At 44.8% G+C, this 19,413-nt stretch overlaps 2 protein-coding genes and 1 pseudogene across 3 annotated transcripts in view; all 3 read right to left on the reverse strand.

The window, feature by feature from the left end:
• LOC142160094 (uncharacterized) overlaps positions 1 to 19,413 on the reverse strand; it is a 341,050-nt gene that overhangs the window by 321,042 nt on the left and 595 nt on the right. The window lies entirely within an intron of this gene.
• The window catches only part of LOC142160090 (uncharacterized), a 344,815-nt pseudogene that overhangs the window by 140,527 nt on the left and 184,875 nt on the right, over positions 1 to 19,413 (reverse strand).
• Positions 15,786 to 17,594, reverse strand: LOC142160118 (uncharacterized). Its single transcript, XM_075215080.1, has one exon. The coding sequence runs from the start codon at positions 17,442 to 17,444 to the stop codon at positions 15,987 to 15,989; it is 1,458 nt and encodes a 485-aa protein (XP_075071181.1). The 5' UTR covers positions 17,445 to 17,594; the 3' UTR covers positions 15,786 to 15,986.

Below are 19,413 nucleotides of genomic sequence, written 5' to 3' on the forward strand. Positions count from 1 at the left end.
CCCAAGTTACTTGCCATTACATTATTCGAGTAGCACGGTGGCTAAGTGGTTAGCACTTCTGCCTTACAGCACTGGGGCCATGAGTTCAATTCCCGACCATGGCCTTATCTGTGAGGAGTTTGTATGTTCTCCCCGTGTTCGCGTGGGTTTCCGCCGAGTGTTCCGGTTTCCTCCCACACTCCAAAAACATACTGTTAGGTTTATTGGCTGCTAACAAATTGACCCTAGTCTGTGTGTCTGTCTCTCTGTCTGTGTGTGTCTTAGGGAATTTAGACTGTAAGCTCCAATGGGGCAGGGACTGATGTGAATGTGTTCTCTGTACAGCGCTGCGAAATTAGTGGCGCTATATAAATAAATGATGATGATGATTATTCAGAGATTTTCTATCTCTCTAAGACACAGTATGAAAGGCTAACAACCCCCTCCTGTGCATCTAGGCTAAAAATATGTGTTGGTTACTCACAGATGAAAAAGGCTTAATTAGCATGGGATTTCCTGCAAGGTTACAAAACAAATATCCTCCAACATGGTATACAGCCTCAGAAACAAATACATTCCTAAAACAAAATCAGTACATTTGCAATGATATACATTGGAGCACTGCGCCAATAAATAAAATAAATTTATACAATAAGTTATTTCTAAGAGATTCAGCCACACAGTATGACCAAGGTTTGTCTGGAACTGGCAAGGGAAGTAATGGATTGAAACGTTTTTGTCAGGGAGTTTTGGTTTGAGTGCAAATGGAACAGGCTGCAACAGAATCTCTCACATACTGAGTAGGTGTTGTAATTCTTGAGTTTTTTTGCCCTTGCGCGACTTGCGAAATGGGAAGTGAGAGTTCACTGTAGCAATCTGGGGCAAAGTTTAGGACTATCAAATGTATTCTCTGGTGGGAGTTTAGATAGACATTAAGTGTAAAGGCCACAACACAGTTGGGGTACAAAATAAGATGACTGTTGGAGGCTTTTGATCTGAAGCGATAGCGCATCCACCTACATGTTCTTGATGCCCAGTCAAGAAGTTAGGACGAGATTTAAATGATAGAAAAATAGGGACCACCTTGATTGGATAGGATTTAAACACTGGGCTGTAAATAAAAATTATCTCTCAGGCACTCACACTATATAAGATAAGAACCTATTGTCGCTACCTATCTTAGGGGTGCCAATCTCTAAATGGAAACAAAACCTGAACCAATAAGAAAGGGTCACCTTTCTTATTGGTTCAGGTTTTAAACACTGTGCTGTCTGAAGGTAAAGGAGATTTTTTTGATCTATATATAATTTCCTAGGACAGGAGTCCCCTTCAAGAAAGTTCTCCATTCTTCAAGAGCAAATTTAATAGCTAATAGTTCCATATATCCAATACTGCAGTTCCTCTCTGCGGGTTGTAGTTTGCAAGAGAAAATGCTGCATGGATGAAGTTCCCTAGAAGACGCTCGCTGGGATAGGACTGTCCCCAGTCCAATGGCAGTAGCAACTACCTCCAGGAAGGAAGGACGGATAACATCTGGTTGTTGAAGGATGGGTGCAGAAGGGTACCCTGTTTTAGGCAAAGAAAAGATTCAAGCGCCTCAGGTGACCATACCCTGGGATTAGCTATTTTCCGTGTCAAGGCTGTAATTTGAGTAACTGAAGCAGAGTATCTTTTGATAAATTATAATAATTTACAAATCCTAGAAAGTGTTGAAGAGCTTTAATTGAGGTCAGGGGGTTGGGGCCATTTCAGAATCACTTCCACTTTCCCTGGATGTCAGACGTGGTCCCTCCGCTCCTTTAGGACAGCCGTCTGTTACTGCCCCCTTCGCCTCTGGTTGCCTGGCCCACTGGCCCTGTTGCGCATACGCGTCCCGCTGCCAGGCAATAGGATGCTACTTGGTGCCAGAGTATTGGGTCATTCCTGTATCACTCTAAAGATTTATTCCCTAACATCAATAACTAGAGTATGCAATGTGTGATCTCTTCGCCGAATGAACCGGGCCGTTGCTGATGAATAGGGAATCAAAATGATCCCTTTAACCTGAACCTTATGTTTTACTAACATGCATATAACTTATAATATTACACATAAATACTACTATATTTCGATATAAATAACTGTGTTGCAACTATAATTAATGTGTACAAATTACAGATGTGCGTATTTGTGCAAATGTGTTTAACTGTGTAAAAACTGTTATTGCCACGTGTTGCGGCTGCGTACGCCCTTCCACGCCATAGCGTGCAATATGTATCTTTTCAGACAAAGACAACCAAGTTTTCTCGATATTAATTGAAATGACTTTATCCAAATTTGCTGACTTCGACAGAGTAGAGCAGCAAGAGACGGATCAAGCCCGGCTCCTTCATTGTGTTCAAGGGGTTGTTACTCGTCTAGATGCATTACAAAGTTGTCTGACAGTCACGACTGCAGTAGTTTCTACCGCTACTGCATTGCCTAGTGTGGCCACAGTCTCTGCTTCCTCTTCCTCCAGTCTGCGCATTCCGCTACTGGAAAAGTTTGACGGAGACCCTAAAAGATGCAAAAATTTCATCTCAGCGGCTCTCTCTTCTTGGCTCCAGATTCCTTTGCAATCATTGCCTCACCCTCTCTCTCTTATGGCAGTAGATGGCAATTGTGTCAGCAACGGTTCCATCTCCTGCGTTACTTCACCTGTTTGGCTGACGGTAGGAGCTTTACATAGAAAGATGATCCAGTTTCTGGTGCTGCCCAAGTCTATTAATCCACTTATATTAGGGTTACCATGGCTTCATATGCATTCCCCTCAATTTGACTGGGGTCGTGCCCAGGTCACTGGGCTCCTGAGTGTCCTCTTAGATGTTTGCCCTTGGTTAATCCTCCAGCTACTGGGGTCGTCTGTCACTCCATTTCCGCTGACTCTATTCTTCCCTCTGCATACGCTTCCTTTTGAGATGTCTTTAGTAAGACTGAAGCTGAGACCCTTCCACCTCATCGTCCCTGGGATTGTCCTATCGAGTTAATTCCTGGTAAACAAAGTTCGGGTTTACCCACTCTCTCGGACTAAGACTCGGGCTATGTTCCAGTACATCACTGAAAACCTACTACACAGATTCATCAGAAAATCCTCCTCCGCGGCTGGGGAAGGGTTTTCTTTGTCAAGAAGTAAGAAGGTTCTTTACATCCCTGTATTGACTACCGTCCACTTAATCACATTACGGTTAAGAACCGTTATCCGTTGGCCCTTTTTTCTGATTTGTTCGACAGAATTAGAGGATCCCAGATTTTTACTAAACTTGACCTTCGAGGAGCTTACAATTTGATTCGAATAAGGGAGGGGGACAAATGGAAGACGGCTTTCAACACTAGAGATGGGCATTTTGGATACCTCGTGATGGCTTTTGGCCTTTGTAATTCCCCCAGAGTCTGTCAATTCTTCATCAACAAGATCTTCCAAGACTTACCGTACACTTCGGTAGTGGTCTATCTGGATGATATTCTGGTGTTTTCCAGGGATCTCTCCTCTCATCGCGCTCAGGTCAAAGAGGTTCTATCCAGATTCTGCAAACATCGTCTCTACTGTAAATGAGAGAAATTAACGACAATTTATTCAGGACTTTTCGACTATCATTGCACCCATCACGGCATTAACCAGGAAGTCTGCTAACCCTAAGATTTGGTCCTCCGAGCCAATAATAGCTTTTCTTACTTTAAAACAGGCCTTCTCTTCTGCCCCTGTTCTTGCCTAACCTGATCAGGAATAACCCTTTTTCGTTGAAGTAGATGCCTCATCTATTGGTATTGGTGCAGTACTCTTTCAAAAATCCTCTACCGTCATTCATACTCCCTGTGGATTTTTCTTTAGGCGGTTTCTTCCCAGTGAAAGCAACTATGGGATCCGGGACAAGGAGCTCTTTGCTGTTAAAGCCGCACTCGAGGAATGGCGTCACTTATTGGAAGGCGCTCTTCATCCATTCACCGTCTTCACGGATCATAGAAATCTTGTATTCATCCTTGAGGCCCGCTGTGTTAATTCTCGACAGGCTCGTTGGGCATCCTTCTTTGCATGATTCAATCTGGTTCTTACTTTCTGTCCCGGAGTCAAGAACAGTCGAGCAAATGCACTATCACGTTCTTTTGATGATTCTGACCGTCTGACACCTTTGAAGCCTCAACCTATCATCAACCCTTCCAGAATTGTAGCACTTACCAGAACTACGACATGTACTCCTCCTCCTGGTTGATCATTTTTGGAAGCCCATTTAAGACTCAAAGCTCTTCCGCATTGCTGGTCATGCGGGAGTAAAGAAGACTACTGCGTTAATGTGTCGTCGGTTCTGGTGGCCCTCTATTCACTCGGGCATTCACAAATTTATTGCTGCCTGTACTACATGTACTCAACATAAGACTTCCAGAAGAGTTCCTGCCGATATGCTTCACCCTCTACCTACTCCTAACTCCCCCTGGGAAAGTATTTCTATGGATTTCATCACAGACCTTCCTTCCAGCGCTGGATATAATACCATCTGGATTGTCATCGACAGGTTCTCTAAAATGGCCCACTTTGTTCTGTTATGTGGTTTGCCTTCTGCTAGTCAATTAGCTGTCACCTTCATTAAAGAGATTTTTAGGATCCATGGATATCCTAGAGAGATCATCTCCGAATGTGTTGTTCAGTTCACTTCCCGTTTTTGGAGAGCATTTTGTACAAACCTAGGCATGGACTTGAAGTTCTCATCCGGATATCGCCCCCCAAACTAACGGTCAAACAGAGGAAATAAATCAGGACCAAGAGACTTTGCTTCGGTGCTTTTCTTCTGAGAACCAAAGTAACTGGTCTCAGCTCATTCCGTGGGCTGAATTTTCTCATAACCAGCATGTCCATTAGTCTACGGGATTTTCTCCCTTCTTCATTGTGTTTGGGACCCATCCTATTTTTCCAGATCCTTTCGTTTCCTCAGGCTCATCGGTTCCCGCTGCTGATTCTCTCCTTCAAAAGTTTTCGCTCATTTGGTCTCGGACGAAAACAAAATTGGTTAAAGCCACTCAACATCATAAGACATTTGCTGATCGTCGTCGGAGATCTATGCACGTCATTTCTGTAAGGTTCCAGGTGTGGCTATCCACCAGAAATCAAAAAATCAAAGTACCCTCGATGAAACTAGCAGCTCGTTTTACTGGACCCTATCCCATTTTAGTTTATCAATCCTGTTTGTTACAAGTTGAGATTACCTCCTACTCTCAAGTGCCACAACACTTTTCACGTCTCTTTGTTACGACCATTAGTGCTCAACGAATTCTTCCAGCCTCCATCACGCCCTGCACCCATTCAGTCTTCTTCATGTGAAGAGTATGAGATTAGTCGGATCTTAGATTCTCGCACACTGCATGGTTGCCAACAATTTCCTGGTTCACTGGAGGGGTTTCGGTCCCGAGGAGAGGTCTTGGGTGGACAAGTTGGATTTACACGCTCCTCGGTTACTCAAAGAATTTCTTAAACAATGGACTGAGAAGAGAGGATGGTATACTGTCAGGTGCGGCCCCTCCGCTCCTTCAGGATGGCCGCCTGTTACTGCCCCCGTCGCGTCTGGTTGCCAGCAACCAGACACAATACTTCCGGTCAGCCCTGTTGCCCACGCGTGTCCCATTGCCTGCTATTCGGATCTGCGGCGGCTGATGACATCACGCTGCCAGCATTTTCATTGGCTACCTGCCCTATATGACCCTAGAGTATTGCGTCATTCCTGCTCCAGCGTTCCAGTGTGTTTTTTTGGCTTGTCCTGACTTTTCCCCTGCTCCTGTTTCCTATTGACCCGACTTGTCTGACCACTCTATTTGGATTCTCTCTTTGCATTGATATCGTTTGGAAGTTACCGACCCGGCTTGACTGACCATTCTACTGGATTCCTCCACGTGTACCTCCATTGCTAGCATGTTACCTAACCGGTTCACCTGACTACTCTCTCTTGTACCTCGCTATACAGCTCAGTAAGACACCGCACCTTCTACTTGAGCTGCATCAACGTTAGGTACCCCTCGTGTATACTTGTGACACGGAAGACCTGACACAGAAACAATGTATCCCAGGAAAGGTAACTGATATTGCTCAAAGACATATTTTTCTAATTTACTGTATACTTGATGAGCTCAAAGAACCTCTGCCACATGTTCCCTGTGACTTGACATTGGAAGAGATGAAGATCACATCTAGATATACCAAAACAAATTAGTAAGAAAACACCAAGGGCTAGATTTACTAAGCTGCGGGTTTGAAAAAGAGGGGATGTTGCCTATAGCAACCAATCAGATTCTAGCTTTCATTTATTTAGTACATTCTACAAAATGACAGCTAGAATCTGATTGGTTGCTATAGGCAACATCTCCACTTTTTCAAACCTGCAGCTTAGTAAATCTAGCCCCAAGTCTTGATGGTAATAGAGTTTAGATCTCTATAGTCTATGTATTTATGAGTTATTGTCTTGGTTTGCTTCTTGCTATTCAACCCTACTAACAAAAGGCAGTAGGTCCACAGGTGAGGGGTTACCAGTGGAATCCATGGCCAGAGCGTACTGCCACTGTCTGTTCAAAATTTAGTGGATTTCCTATTGTCTGCCAGTGTTGTTGCTCATAGTAACAGAGGCACAGAGTCTAAGAAGCCCTCATTTTTTCACCTCCTCTACCCTGCCCCATGGTGTGAAAAGCTGGTTCCAAGAAAAGGAGAAGACTTGTCCAGGTATCCAGGGCAGGTATGGACACAGTTCCACAGGGAGATCAGAAAGGACAGACTGGGTTAGCAACAATCAGAGCCAGAAAGAGTACCAAAATAACAGGCAGAATAGAGATGAAGAACGGCCCGGGTCAGATACATGATAATCAGTCTCCAAATATACAGAAACGTTGGAGTACAGATAAGAAGCCTAATATCAAGGTGGGAAGGACAGAGGAATTGAGCCAAATGGGTCCAGTAAATGTCAGCTGAAGTCCTGGTTTGGCGAGTCACACTGAGCACTGAATTTTCTCCCACAGTCCTCTAGGAACTATGCCTGAATGTTTTTGTGCTGCTATTTGAATAATCCAGCATTGCTAGAAGATTTACGTCACAGACTATGTGAATGTGAGGCTGCCACTCCTACACCAATCTCAAACCTTAGGCCAGGACCGCAAATTCTATTTACACTTGCTATATATGTTACGTGTATTTATGTTATATACAGAGACTGGCTATTGGGCACCAGGGCTTACCAGCCATCAGGGTTTGATCTTTCATTTCAAGTCCTGACATTCAGATTGAATGGTCCAAGTAAAGATGCAAACACACTCAGCTGGCCCTCAGGTGCACCCTACTTATTTAGTTAGGACATTGACAACTAAGAAGAGTGTGAAGATACCGGGCTTAGTGTACCACTCGGTGCCGCACAGCTGGCCTACCCGGTACCTATCGGAGGTTCAAAAATCACACAGGCAAATATCCAAAATAAAACAAACAGGTTTATTTAACAAAATGGTAGCACCAAACAGCAATAATAGTATTTAAATAACCTGCAACAAGTAGCTCTACAGTCTGGTACAGACACCATACAGGGTATAATGAGAATGCCTCACCAGTTTCCTTAGCCACACTCACAGCAGACTAATTAGGATTTGCACCTGAGGGATGTCTGTTAAAAGTTGCAGCTCAGCCTCAATCAGGCTCTCATTGTTTGGGGAGGGGGTCAGATGTCTCCTGAGAGAAACTGCAAAATTTGCTGTGAGTTCAATTTGTGGGTTAAAGTGAGGGACACTAGGCCCCTCACTCTAGAGAGAGTATTCCACTGTATTAGTAGCCAGGCGGCTAGGATTTAGTTTATGTTTTGTTCTGTTTTGAAAGCTGGTGAATTATTAATTATTAATTATTATTATTAATTTTTTATTTATAAGGCGCCACTAGGTGTCCGTGGCGCCGTACAGGGACAAACGAAATAACAGTACGAGGAGAGACGGCACAGAACAGTAAACAATAATCACAGTAACTCAGTGAGCTCAAGGCACAGCTAGAGGGGCGGGGGAAGGTCAGGCAACAACAGCACCAAGGAGGGAGGGCACGGATGAGAGGGAAACCCCCAGGGGAAGAGGAGGAAGCGAGAGGGGATGGGGGAAGAGGGTCCTCAAGGAGTAAGGCTAGGTCGCTGGCGAGCAGAGTTAAAAGTGGTGAAGACAGGAGGAGAGAAGACCCTGCTCAAAGGAGCGTACAATCTAAGGGGAGGGGAAGACTGACAGTGAGACACAGGGGAGAGAGGGAGAGAAGGAGGAACGGAGGATAAGGATAGGGGAAGGGGAATGAGGGGGAAGAGTCAGAAGAAAAGGTAGGAAGTTAAGTGGGAGACTGGAAAGCTTTAAGAAAAAGGTGGGTTTTTAAACACCGTTTGAAACTGGACAGATTAGGGGAAGTTCTGATGGAGCGGGGGAGCTGGTTCCAGTGGAGGGGGGCAGCGTGGGAGAAGTCTTGGATACGCGCGTGGGAGGAGGTGATCAGGGGGGGAAGAGAGGCGACGGTCATTTGCCGATCGGAGAGGGCGGGATGCAGCATGAATAGAGAGAAAGGAGGAGATGTAGGGTGCAGTGGAGTTGGCGAGGGCCTTGTATGTAAGAGTGAGGAGCTTGAACAGGATTCTGTAGGGTAAGGGGAGCCAGTGAAGGGATTGGTAGAGGGGGGAGACAGAGGAGGAGCTGAGAGAAAGGAAGATGAGCCTAGCGGCAGCGTTAAGTACAGATCGAAGGGGAGCGAGGTGAGAGTGGGGGACGCCAGTAAGGAGGAGGTTACAGTAGTCTATGCGGGAGATGATTAGAGAGTGAATAAGACATTTAGTGGCATCTTGGGAAAGGAAGGGCCGGATACGTGCGATGTTACGCAGCTGTAAGCGGCAGGATTTAGCAAGAGAGAGAATGTGGGGCCAAAGGAGAGAGAGGAGTCGAGGATGACCCAGAGGCAGCGAAGTTGGGGGACAGGGGAGATAGAGGTGTTGTCGACAGTGATCGAGAGGTCAGAAGGGGGCGAGGAGCGAGGGGGAGGGAAGACAATGAGTTCAGTTTTGGCGAGGTTAAGTTTGAGGAATCGAGAGGACATCCAGGAGGAGATGGCAGAGAGGCAGGTGGACACCCTAGAGAGGAGGGAGGGAGAGAGATCAGGAGAGGAGAGGTAAAGTTGAGTGTCGTCACCTAGGGAAGAGGTGTATAGAGAGAAGAGTAAGGGTCCCAAAACAGAGCCCTGAGGGACCCCAACTGGAAGGGTGGACGGGGGGGAGAGAGACCCAGAGGTGGTGACGGAGAAGGAACGGTCAGCAAGGTAAGAGGTGAACCAGGACAGGACTGGGCCGGAGAGGCCAAAGGACTGGAGGGTGTGGAGGAGAAGGGGGTGGTCGACGGTGTCGAAGGCTGCAGAGAGGTCAAGGAGGATGAGAAGGGAGAAGTGGCCCCTGGCTTAAGCCGAGAGGAGATCATTGGTTACTTTAGCCAGGGCAGTTTCAGTGGAGTGTAGAGGACGGAAACCAGACTGGAGAGGATCGAAGAGGGAGTGTTCAGAAAGGTAGGAGGAGAGACGGCTACAGACGAGCCTCTCGAGAATTTTGGAGGCAAAGGGGAGAAGAGATATGGGCCGATAGTTAGAGGGAGAAGTGGGGTCAAGATTAGGTTTTTTAAGAATGGGGGAAACGAGCATGTTTGAAGGAGGAGGGGAAGATGCCGGAGGAGAGGGAGAGATTAAAGAGGTGAGCGAGGTGGGAACAGGTAGTGGGGGAAAGGGAGCGAAGAAGGTGGGAGGGGATGGGATCCAGGGGACAGGTAGAGGGGGGGGGGATGAAATGAGAGAGTGGACTTCCTCACCCGAGGTAGGGCGGAAGGAGTGGAGGGGAAGGTGGCTGGGGGGGGAGGACGGAAGAGTAGGGGGGGTGGATGAGAGAGTGGAGGAGGAGATTTCAAGTCGGATGGCCTCAATTTTAGAGGAGAAAAAGGAGGCGAAGTCGGAGGCAGTCAGGGAGGAGGGGGTGGGAGGAGGGGGCGGGGCCAGGAGAGTGCTGAAGGTGGCGAAGAGGCGGCGGGGGTTAGAGGATTGGGAGAGGATAAGGGACTTGAAAAAAAGATTGTTTAGCGAGTGAGAGGGCAGAACTGTAGGATGAGAGGATGAATTTGAAGTGGAGGAAATCAGCCAGGGAGTGGAATTTTCTCCAGTGGCGTTCAGCAGTACGGGAGCATTTTTGGAGGAGGCGGGTAAGTTTGGAGTGCCAGGGTTGGGGTTTGGAGCAGCGGGGGTGGACGGAGTGGGCAGGGGCGATCGCATCCAGAGGTGAGGGTGAGATTGTAGAGGGAGACCGCCTGGTTGGGGCAGGAGAGGGAGGAAAGGGGAGAAAGGAGAGTATCAAGAGAGGAGGACAGAGTGGCCAGGTCAAGGGCATCGATGTTGCGTATGGATAGAGTAGGTTTGGGCAGGGGGGGGGAAGCAGGAGAAGAGAGAGAGAAGGAGAGGAGATGGTGATCAGATAGAGGAAAGGGAGAGATGGAGAAGTCAGAGAGATTACATAGGTAGGAGAAGACAAGATCAAGGGAGTGGCCAAGGGAGTGGGTAGAGGAGGAGGTCCATTGGGTAAGGCCAAGGGAGGAAGAAAGGGTGAGCAGTTTGCAGGAAGCAGGGTCAGAGGAATTGTCCATGGGGAAGTTGAAGTCGCCGAGGATGATGGAGGGGAGGTCAGAGGAGAGGTGGTGAGGAAGCCAGGCAGCGAAGTTATCAAGGAAGAGGGAGGTGGGGCCAGGGGGGCGGTAGACGACAGTGACGCGGAGATCGATGGGGAAAAAGAGGCGGATGGAGTGGGCTTCAAAGGAGGAGAGGGAGGGTTCAGGGGGAATGACACGAAAAGTGCAGGAGGAGGATAGGAGGAGGCCCACTCCCCCACCTGGGCGGGCACCAGGTCTGGCGGAGTGGGTGAAGGAGAGGCCACCATAGGAGAGGGTAGCGGGGGAGGTGGTGTCAGAGTCGGAGAGCCAGGTTTCAGTAAGGGCGAGAAGGTTAAGGGAGGTGGATAAAAAGAGGTCGTGGATAGCAGTCAGCTTGTTGCGAACTGATCTAGCATTCCAGAGGGCACAAGAGAAAGGGGGAGAGGAGAGGGGGGAGATGGGGATGAGGTTAGCAAGATGGGCAGAGCGCGGGGGGGGGGCGGAGAGGGGCAGGAGAGGTAGGGCGGGGGAAGAGTATGGGTATGGAGCGAGAGCGGGGAGGCATAGTAGGGAGAGAGAGGGGGGGTGACGGAAAGGGGAGGGCAGAAAAGAGGGTGGAAGGAGGAGGAAAGAAGACCAAGAGCAAAAGGGATGAGGTCGGGAAGAGAGGCCTAGAATGATGGAGCTAAGGATAAGGCAAGGAGGGCTAAGAAGACAAACAGAAATAGAGCAGGGAGGGCAAGGAGTAGCAGAACAGTGAGATAAAGAAGATAGAGAATAACAGGTAAGAATAATACCAGGGAGACAATAGCGATAAGGAAGACAATGGCAATATGAGAGACAATGGCAATATGAGAGACAATGGCAATGTGAGAGACAGTGGCAAAGTGAGAGACAGTGGCAAAGTGAGAGACAGTGGCAAAGTGAGAGACAGTGGCAAAATGGGAGACAATGGCAAAATGGGAGACAATGGCAAAATGGAAGACGAAAAGGTTAGGGCGAGGATGCTAAGAGCGGAATAGAAGGGCAGAGACAAAATGGAGTACAGTAAGCAAAAAAATAAAGTTTGAAATAAAAATAAAATCAGATGCAGTAAATAAATACAATGAAATGAACTAAAATAAGAGAGGGTAAAGGTGACCTAGTGGTAAAATAGAAATGAGAGAAAAAAGTACAATGAAACAAAAAGAAAAGTACAATGTAAATGAGATGAAAAATGCAATGTGAAATAAAATGAAAAATACAATGTAACAGAAGAATGGACTAAAGAGAGCAGATACCAGGCGATGAGGAAGGAGATAGCAGGAAACAAGCGAGTCCAGGTAGTCACAGGTAGTAGCTGGAGGGACAGTGATCTGAGGGAAACCGAGTTCAGGCTGGATGAGGGGTCCCGGGAGTCACTGAGTCACAGAGAGCAGGAGACCAGGTGATGAAGGACCAGGAGAGCCCAGAAGTTCCGGAGGGCCAGCGATCAGGAGGGCCAGATTAGACGGCAATGGAACGTCAGTAGGAGCAGCAGGACGGGAGACCACAGAAGACGGAGCAGCAGGACGGAAGACTTTGAAGGAGCAGCAGGAAATCACGGGCGGTGAACCAGGAGAGCATCAGAAGGCCTGGAGAGAGCAGCGTCGTCCCGGAGGAGTGTAGTAGAGAGGGCCACAGGACCGGAGACAGCCAGAGGACCAGGGCCGGAGGCGGCCGATGAAGGAGCGTCTTGGAGGCAGGAAGCGGCCACGTGGTCAAGACTGCAGGCGTCCAGCGGAGACGGAGTCAGACGGGCAGCGGGAGTCGGGAGCATGGCAGATGGACCGGCGTCAGGTAAGCGCACCGTAGAGTAGGTAGGAAGTAAGATGTATCCGGGACCCAGGTCAGGGCGGAGGGGGAGGCCGGAGAGTGAGGCCGAAGCCACGGCCTGGAGTGAGGAGAGAAGCCGGGGAGGGTTAGATCGCCCATCAGCCTAGTTCCCCATCAGCAGCAGCAGCAGCATTCATCAGCAGCAGGGGAGGCAGGCATCAGCGTGGAGAGTGCAGGAGCCAGAGGGGATTCCTAGCTGGGCTCTGACGGAGGGCAGGAGAGCGAGGAGGACACGTCTGTCCTGATCAGCAGCCAGATGCAGGAGGTGAATAAAACTAGCTGAGGCTATTGAACCTGAAACACTGGGTTCATGTGATTTTCTGGCTCAAGTGCAAATGTCCACCCCAGAGGACAGCATCCCCAATACAATTGTATTACAATATTAACTAACCAATGAATTAGCATCATTATGATTATAATCTAATATGTACTTTGTGTCTGGGGAGTGCTCTTTACATGGAATAAGACTTTTTATAACTGCGTCAGAAAGGCCTCACATGTGAACGACTGTCAGTAATTGTGTTACAGACCTTGTTGGTGTTGACTGAAGTCTTATTTTTGTCCATACTAGTAAGACAATAGGAAAGGGGCCCCAGGAACAACTGAATAATCTTTTCTACTAATCATATCCATAGTTAAGTATTTTGTTATTATCTATTTCACCTGCTGTTCTGCATCATTAGCACTTTCAAAGCTGTTTTGGTGACTCTTTCTTAATAAAGCTCTTTTTAGATAGAAACTGGGTGTGACGTGTCATTATCTCTCTGAATTATTTTTTTGGTCAAGAAAGACGAAGTTTTTCACCCTTTACCTCTCATTCCTGAATTGAGTGGTTATGGTCTACCAGGATTTATCACTAACCTGGATTTGATCTTATAATTTGGTCCTCCTACACCCAGGAAATGAATTGATGATGACCTTTAGAACAAAAAATAGACATTTTGAACATCTAATGATACCCTTTGGTCTTCCCAAGCCCACAGCATCCTTTCCTAACGTTTTTTTAATGATGTATTCCAGGATGTCCTTGACCAGTATGTGATCATTTATTTGAACAATATTCTTGTTTATTTACAAACTTTCTGAACATAGACAACATGTATGAATTGTTTTGGAACAATTTGTGTTACTAAACGTTCTTGTCTGTTTGTTCCTACTATTTTTTCTAAGACACAAGATTATGCAGCAATATCATAATTCCAGAATTGCCGGGGATCCAGGCAAAATCAAAACTCTAGGGGCTAAATTTACTAAGCTGCAGGTTTGAAAAAGGGGGGATGTTGCCTATAGCAACCAATCAGATTCTAGCTGTCATTTTGTAGAATTAACTAAATAAATGAAAGCTAGAATCTGATTGGTTGCTATAGGCAACATCCCCACTTTTTCAAACCCGCAGCTTAGTAAATCTAGCCCTAGATCTGATATCTAGGTATTATTGGTGGCCTTAAATGTTTAAGGACATTTGTCAGTACGTATCTGCTTGTCCAAATTGCTCTCAACTAAAGCGAATCATTTGTGACCTGAAGGCCTTTTGCATCCACAACACAATCCCTCTGGCCCATGGAAACCGATCTCTATCGACTTTATTACTGAATCTGAATCTATAACAATGAGCTGTGTGGATGTAGACCATTCCCTACCATCAGCACCTCAAACTGCTCACATGTTCCTCAGACACATCTTCAGGTTGCACGGATGTCCAGAATCTCTGGTTTCTGACAGAGGACACAGTTGGAAGCTTCCTGTATGTCTGTGAATCTTATCACCAGCAAACAGCCAGAAATGGTTAATCAACGCTTAGATACGTATTTATGAATCTATGTTGTATTAAAAAAAATGTAGGTTAAATTGCTTCCAACTGCTGAATTCACATTAAATAATACCATGCACAGTTCAACTAAATGCCAATTTTGACTAATAATGGGTATCATCCATGACCCATTCCTGATGGCCTTTCAGATGGTGAGGTACCATTCTCCACAAACCTCCATGGAGGAATACAAAACAACTGTTATTTTTTAAGGACTAAAGCTTGTTAATCCCAAATAAGATATAAATGTCAAGCAGACATACTTTGCCACCTCACTCAAATTAAGTGGGGGATCAAGTGTCATCGTTCACTAAGAATCTTAATCTAGGATGTATGGGCTTGATTCATTAAGGAACTTAGGCAACAAATTGAGTAAGTTTTCTGGACAAAACCATGTTGTAATACAAAGGGGTGAAAATTAGTTTATTATTATGCACATAAGGAAAATACTGTCTGTTTTTTCATGTAGCACACAAATATCAACTTTAAATGTCAGTGTACAAATCAAGCTATCAAGTATTTGTGTGCTACATGAAAATACAGACAGTATTTAACTTATGTGCAAAATAATAAACTAATTTGCACCCCTTTGTATTACAACATGGTTTTGTCCAGAACACTTATGAAAACTTACTCAAATTCTTGCCTAAGTTCCTTAATGAATCAGGCCCTATATCACCCAAGTTGGCTGATAGATTCAATGGCTCTTTAATACCCATAGTCAGACCATCTTCTTCAGTGGTTAAACTTTGTTTATCTCCTTCTACGTGTAAGATTTTGTGTGATTCAGAAGACTTCCAAGGAACAACTTGAGTTCCAACCAACTTTATTGCAGCAGTTAGGCATATGTCATCTCCCAGCAAAGAGCATAGGCAATAATCATTGTGAGCTCTCCGTAGAACATGGTAGATGGTTATCAGGAGTCAGGGAGGTGATCTCCATATAAATGGTTGAGTATATAAACCCTCTAGAGACTAGCTAATCTCATCTTTAATACAAATGTCTGATGCTGATAAGAGCACCTATGAGCTTATCACGCGACTATTTGACTTAAACGTTTTTCACACACGCATATGACTCAGCAATTCCTAACACTCATTCTTATGGAATCTCTAAGCAAAACAAATGGCTTCTAAGTTATTTACTCAAAATGGCTTCCAAACCTATATTATCTACCACTATGCATCAGATTCACCTTATACTCAAAGTATCACAACTTAAAGTGGCAGTGCTATAGCTCAGCGCATGCTCAGAAACAGCAGGCATGCAGGTTGCTTCTAGTGTGGACATCCTGCTCCGCATCAGTGATATATCCCGGTGAGAAGTTCCGATATTGAGTAGGAGGCTGTCAAAGGAGGAACATATGGCTGCATGGAACGCTATTAGCATCTGTTGTCTCTCAAGTGAGTCGGAGGGAAGGTGAGATTTCTTCCTCTTATAAAACAAGACCTATTATAGAGGGCTTTAAACAACAGTGTGGCACACAGAAAGTGTTTATTCATATATAACACGGTATTTAACAGATTCATGATGGTTCTCACCTAAACATATAAATGCTACTTTTTAACAAGGCACATACAGGTTAGTGGTGGATACTGTGCAGACAAATATTTTACTTATACCACATTCTTTGTCTAACTAGAGTTGATTCATAGTTAAAACAACCTTCACATTTGCATTATTTCTTTCCTCTGTGTCTTCTTCGATGTCTACTCAAATTGAAGAAACAGGTAAACCGTTTCCCACAGTCATCACATACGTGAGTTTTCTCACCTGTATGAATTTTCTTATGTGTAACAAGTGCAGACTGTTTACTAAAACACTTCTTACATTCAGAGCATACATACGGCTTCACTCCGGTGTGAATTCTTGCATGTGTAACAAGTGAGTACTTGACACTAAAACTCTTCCCACATTCAGAGCATACGTACGGCTTCTCGCCTGTATGAGTTCTTTGATGTACAAGAAGACGGTAATTGCTCTGAAAACTTTTCTTACATTCAGAGCACTCATGTGATTTTTCTCCTGTATGAGTTTTCTCATGTGTAACCAGGGACCACTTGCTAGTAAAACATTTCCCACATTCAGGGCAAGCGTATGGTTTATCGCCCGTGTGAGTTCTCTCATGAATAACAAGAGCTACCTTGGAATTTAAAGAGTGCCCACATTCAACGCAAATGTACGGCTTCTCCCCTGTGTGAAGTCTCTCATGCTTAACAAGAGATGCCTTGGTAGTAAAAGATTTCCCACATTCAGAGCACACATATGGATTTACTCCTGTGTGAATTCTCTCATGCAAAACAAGGGATGCCTTGGTAGATAAAGATTTCCCACATTCAAAGCATCCGTACAGCTTCTCTCCAGTGTGAATTCTTACATGTGTAACAAGTGAGCATTTCACGCGAAAACTTTTCCCACATTCAGAGCATACAAATGGTGTTTCTCCTGTATGAGTTCTTTGATGTATGACGAGTTGAGAATTGATGGTAAAACATTTTCCACATTCAGAGCATTCAAATGGCTTCTGTCCTGTATGAGTTCTTTGAAGTGCAATAAGTTTGCTACTGGAAGAAACACATTTCTTCAATTTCTTTTTCAGTGGAGAGTTATCCGGTGCACGATCTGTACAGATGTCAGTATTACATGAGACTGATTCCTCCTTAATATAAGTAGATATATACTGTGTATGATCTGTGGGTGTATAAATGTTTGTGAGGTTTCCTCCATCACATGAGACTGATTCCTCCTTAATGTGAGTAGATGGATATTGTGTATGATCTGTGGGTGTATAAATGTCGGTGTCTGTGAGGTTTCCTCCATCACATGAGACTGATTCCTCCTTAATATGAGTAGATGTATATTGTGTATGATCTGTGGGTGTATAAATGTCAGTGTCTGTGAGGTTTCCTCCATCACATGAGACTGATTCCTCCTTAATATAAGTAGATATATACTGTGTATGATCTGTGGGTGTATAAATGTTTGTGAGGTTTCCTCCATCACATGAGACTGATTCCTCCTTAATGTGAGTAGATGGATATTGTGCATGATAAGTTTGGGTATAAATGTCAGTGAAGTTTCCGCTTGTACATGAAGTTGATTCCCCGGTCACATTTCTCACAGACTCTCTCAGCATCTCGTCTGGTATATGTATTTTTAGATGTTTGTTGGTGTTTACAGAATGAGATGAAGAGACTGGACTTTGAAATTCAGCTTCCGTAGTAAAGGTCTTACAAACATCTGCAGGATACAAATTCACAGAAACATAGTAAATACCCCTAAGAGTAATAAAACAACTCACAGAAACAATAAAAGTAAAACTTAAAAGGATCAGTGATAAAGACCATGCTGGCTATTATTATAAAAGTAGAATATAAGAAAAAACTGGTTTGAAGGTAAAACACAAGTTGCATAGAGACGATACACAGTAGTTTCCCAAACCCAGTACTCAGGGACCCCTAACAGTGCTTGTTTACCATATCTCTTTAGTGGAACACAGATGTATTCATTACTGACTGACGCATTTTGAAAGATCCACAGGTAGTATAATTATTCTACTTGTGTCCTGGAAACACTGCACTGTTAGGGGTCCCTGAGGACTGGGCTTAGGAAACACTGCATTAGAGGTATAAGTACTGGAAATGAATATGGAAGCACTACGCAGAAAAGGTAGATACAGGAATTAAAATGGGAACCAGACAGGTAGCAGCGCTACAGTTTAGGGGTTTGTGATATTCTAAATTAAGTCTCTCTGGCTAAGTTAAAACTGCAAGAAATGTTGATACCACTAGATGGAGCTGGTGTATGTTTTTAGGAATCCTCCTTAAAAGGTAAAACTGTAAATGATTGGATAGAGATAGGATGCTGCATCCTATATAGATATTTTTAAATAGGGTCTCAGCTTTTATTATAACCAGACATCCTTGCTAAAACGTACTGTATCATATATTCTACTGTATCATGAATCTATTTTTACCTTAGCACTGGCTGCATGTGAGATCTGCATAACATTGTAACTAATATAAAGTATCTGGCTTATTGGGTAAAGAAGTAACCCTGACACACACACACCCTGTAGTGTGCATTAGTTGTACTGGCTAGTCAGTGAGTGGTCTAGGTGTTACATGTACCTCCTTTATAAGACCTGTACCCCATTGTCAGCAGATCACGATGTGTAGTATGTAATGTGAAAGTAGAATATGACATCTTGCAGTACATACAAACTGGACAGTGATCTTTCTAACACTTCTCCCACAAAAATCTCAGACTCTAAAGGTCACTTACCTACTACAAAACATGGGGACACACAATACATTTCTATATGTGACTGTCATATGCAAGATAATTACTAGTCTTATAAAATTGTGATGTGCTTGTGACTTAATTCATAGTATTAGCTTGATAAGGCTCGGACAAACCCTGTGTCCAACCATGGGTTATAACCGAGTAGGGGGGTCATGAGTTTGATTCCCGACCATGGCCTTATCTGTGTGGAGTTTGTATGTTCTCCCCGTGTTTGCATGGGTTTCCTCCGGGTGCTCCGGTTTCCTCCAACATTCCAAAAACGTGTTTGTGAAATGCTGTGGCACAGATTATCATATGTTAATTAAGCATCTGATCTTAGTCCATGTAGGGGGAAGGAATCACCTTGACCTTCACATTCTTTTGCTGGAAGGGCTAGCATTAACCCCATGGAACCCTCCTCCATGTGTGTTAGGGAAAGTAGTGGAAAATGACCCAATGAAGAACCAAGCAGTTACTTGAGAATTATAGATCACTGCAAATTGTGATTAAATCTCAGTATTATACAACCCATTGTTCCCTGACAACTACAAATCTATAATATCGCTGTGTTGGAAGCTCTCCTGTTTTACAAGTCCACATGGTCCAGTCACACATTGGTTGATAGATTGGCCACCGTGATCACGTCACTTACTAGAATTGGTCCAGTATTTCAAACGTTTATATGAAATTATGGCAGCGATGACTATACAAAGAACATATGGTGGATTCTGGGGGTCATCAATCATTTTTAGTGATGTGTAACAGCTCGTTGAAGAGCTACTATTGAGCAACAAACACTACTCTTCCTAAAGATCGTGCTC

The sequence above is a fragment of the Mixophyes fleayi genome, chromosome 6, assembly GCF_038048845.1.
Source record: "Mixophyes fleayi isolate aMixFle1 chromosome 6, aMixFle1.hap1, whole genome shotgun sequence".
NCBI lineage: Eukaryota > Metazoa > Chordata > Amphibia > Anura > Limnodynastidae > Mixophyes > Mixophyes fleayi.

Coding starts and splice junctions, on each gene's coding strand:
- LOC142160118 (XM_075215080.1), bottom strand. CDS start 17,444: ATGCTGAGAGAGTCTGTGAGAAATGTGACCGGGGAATCAACTTCATGT.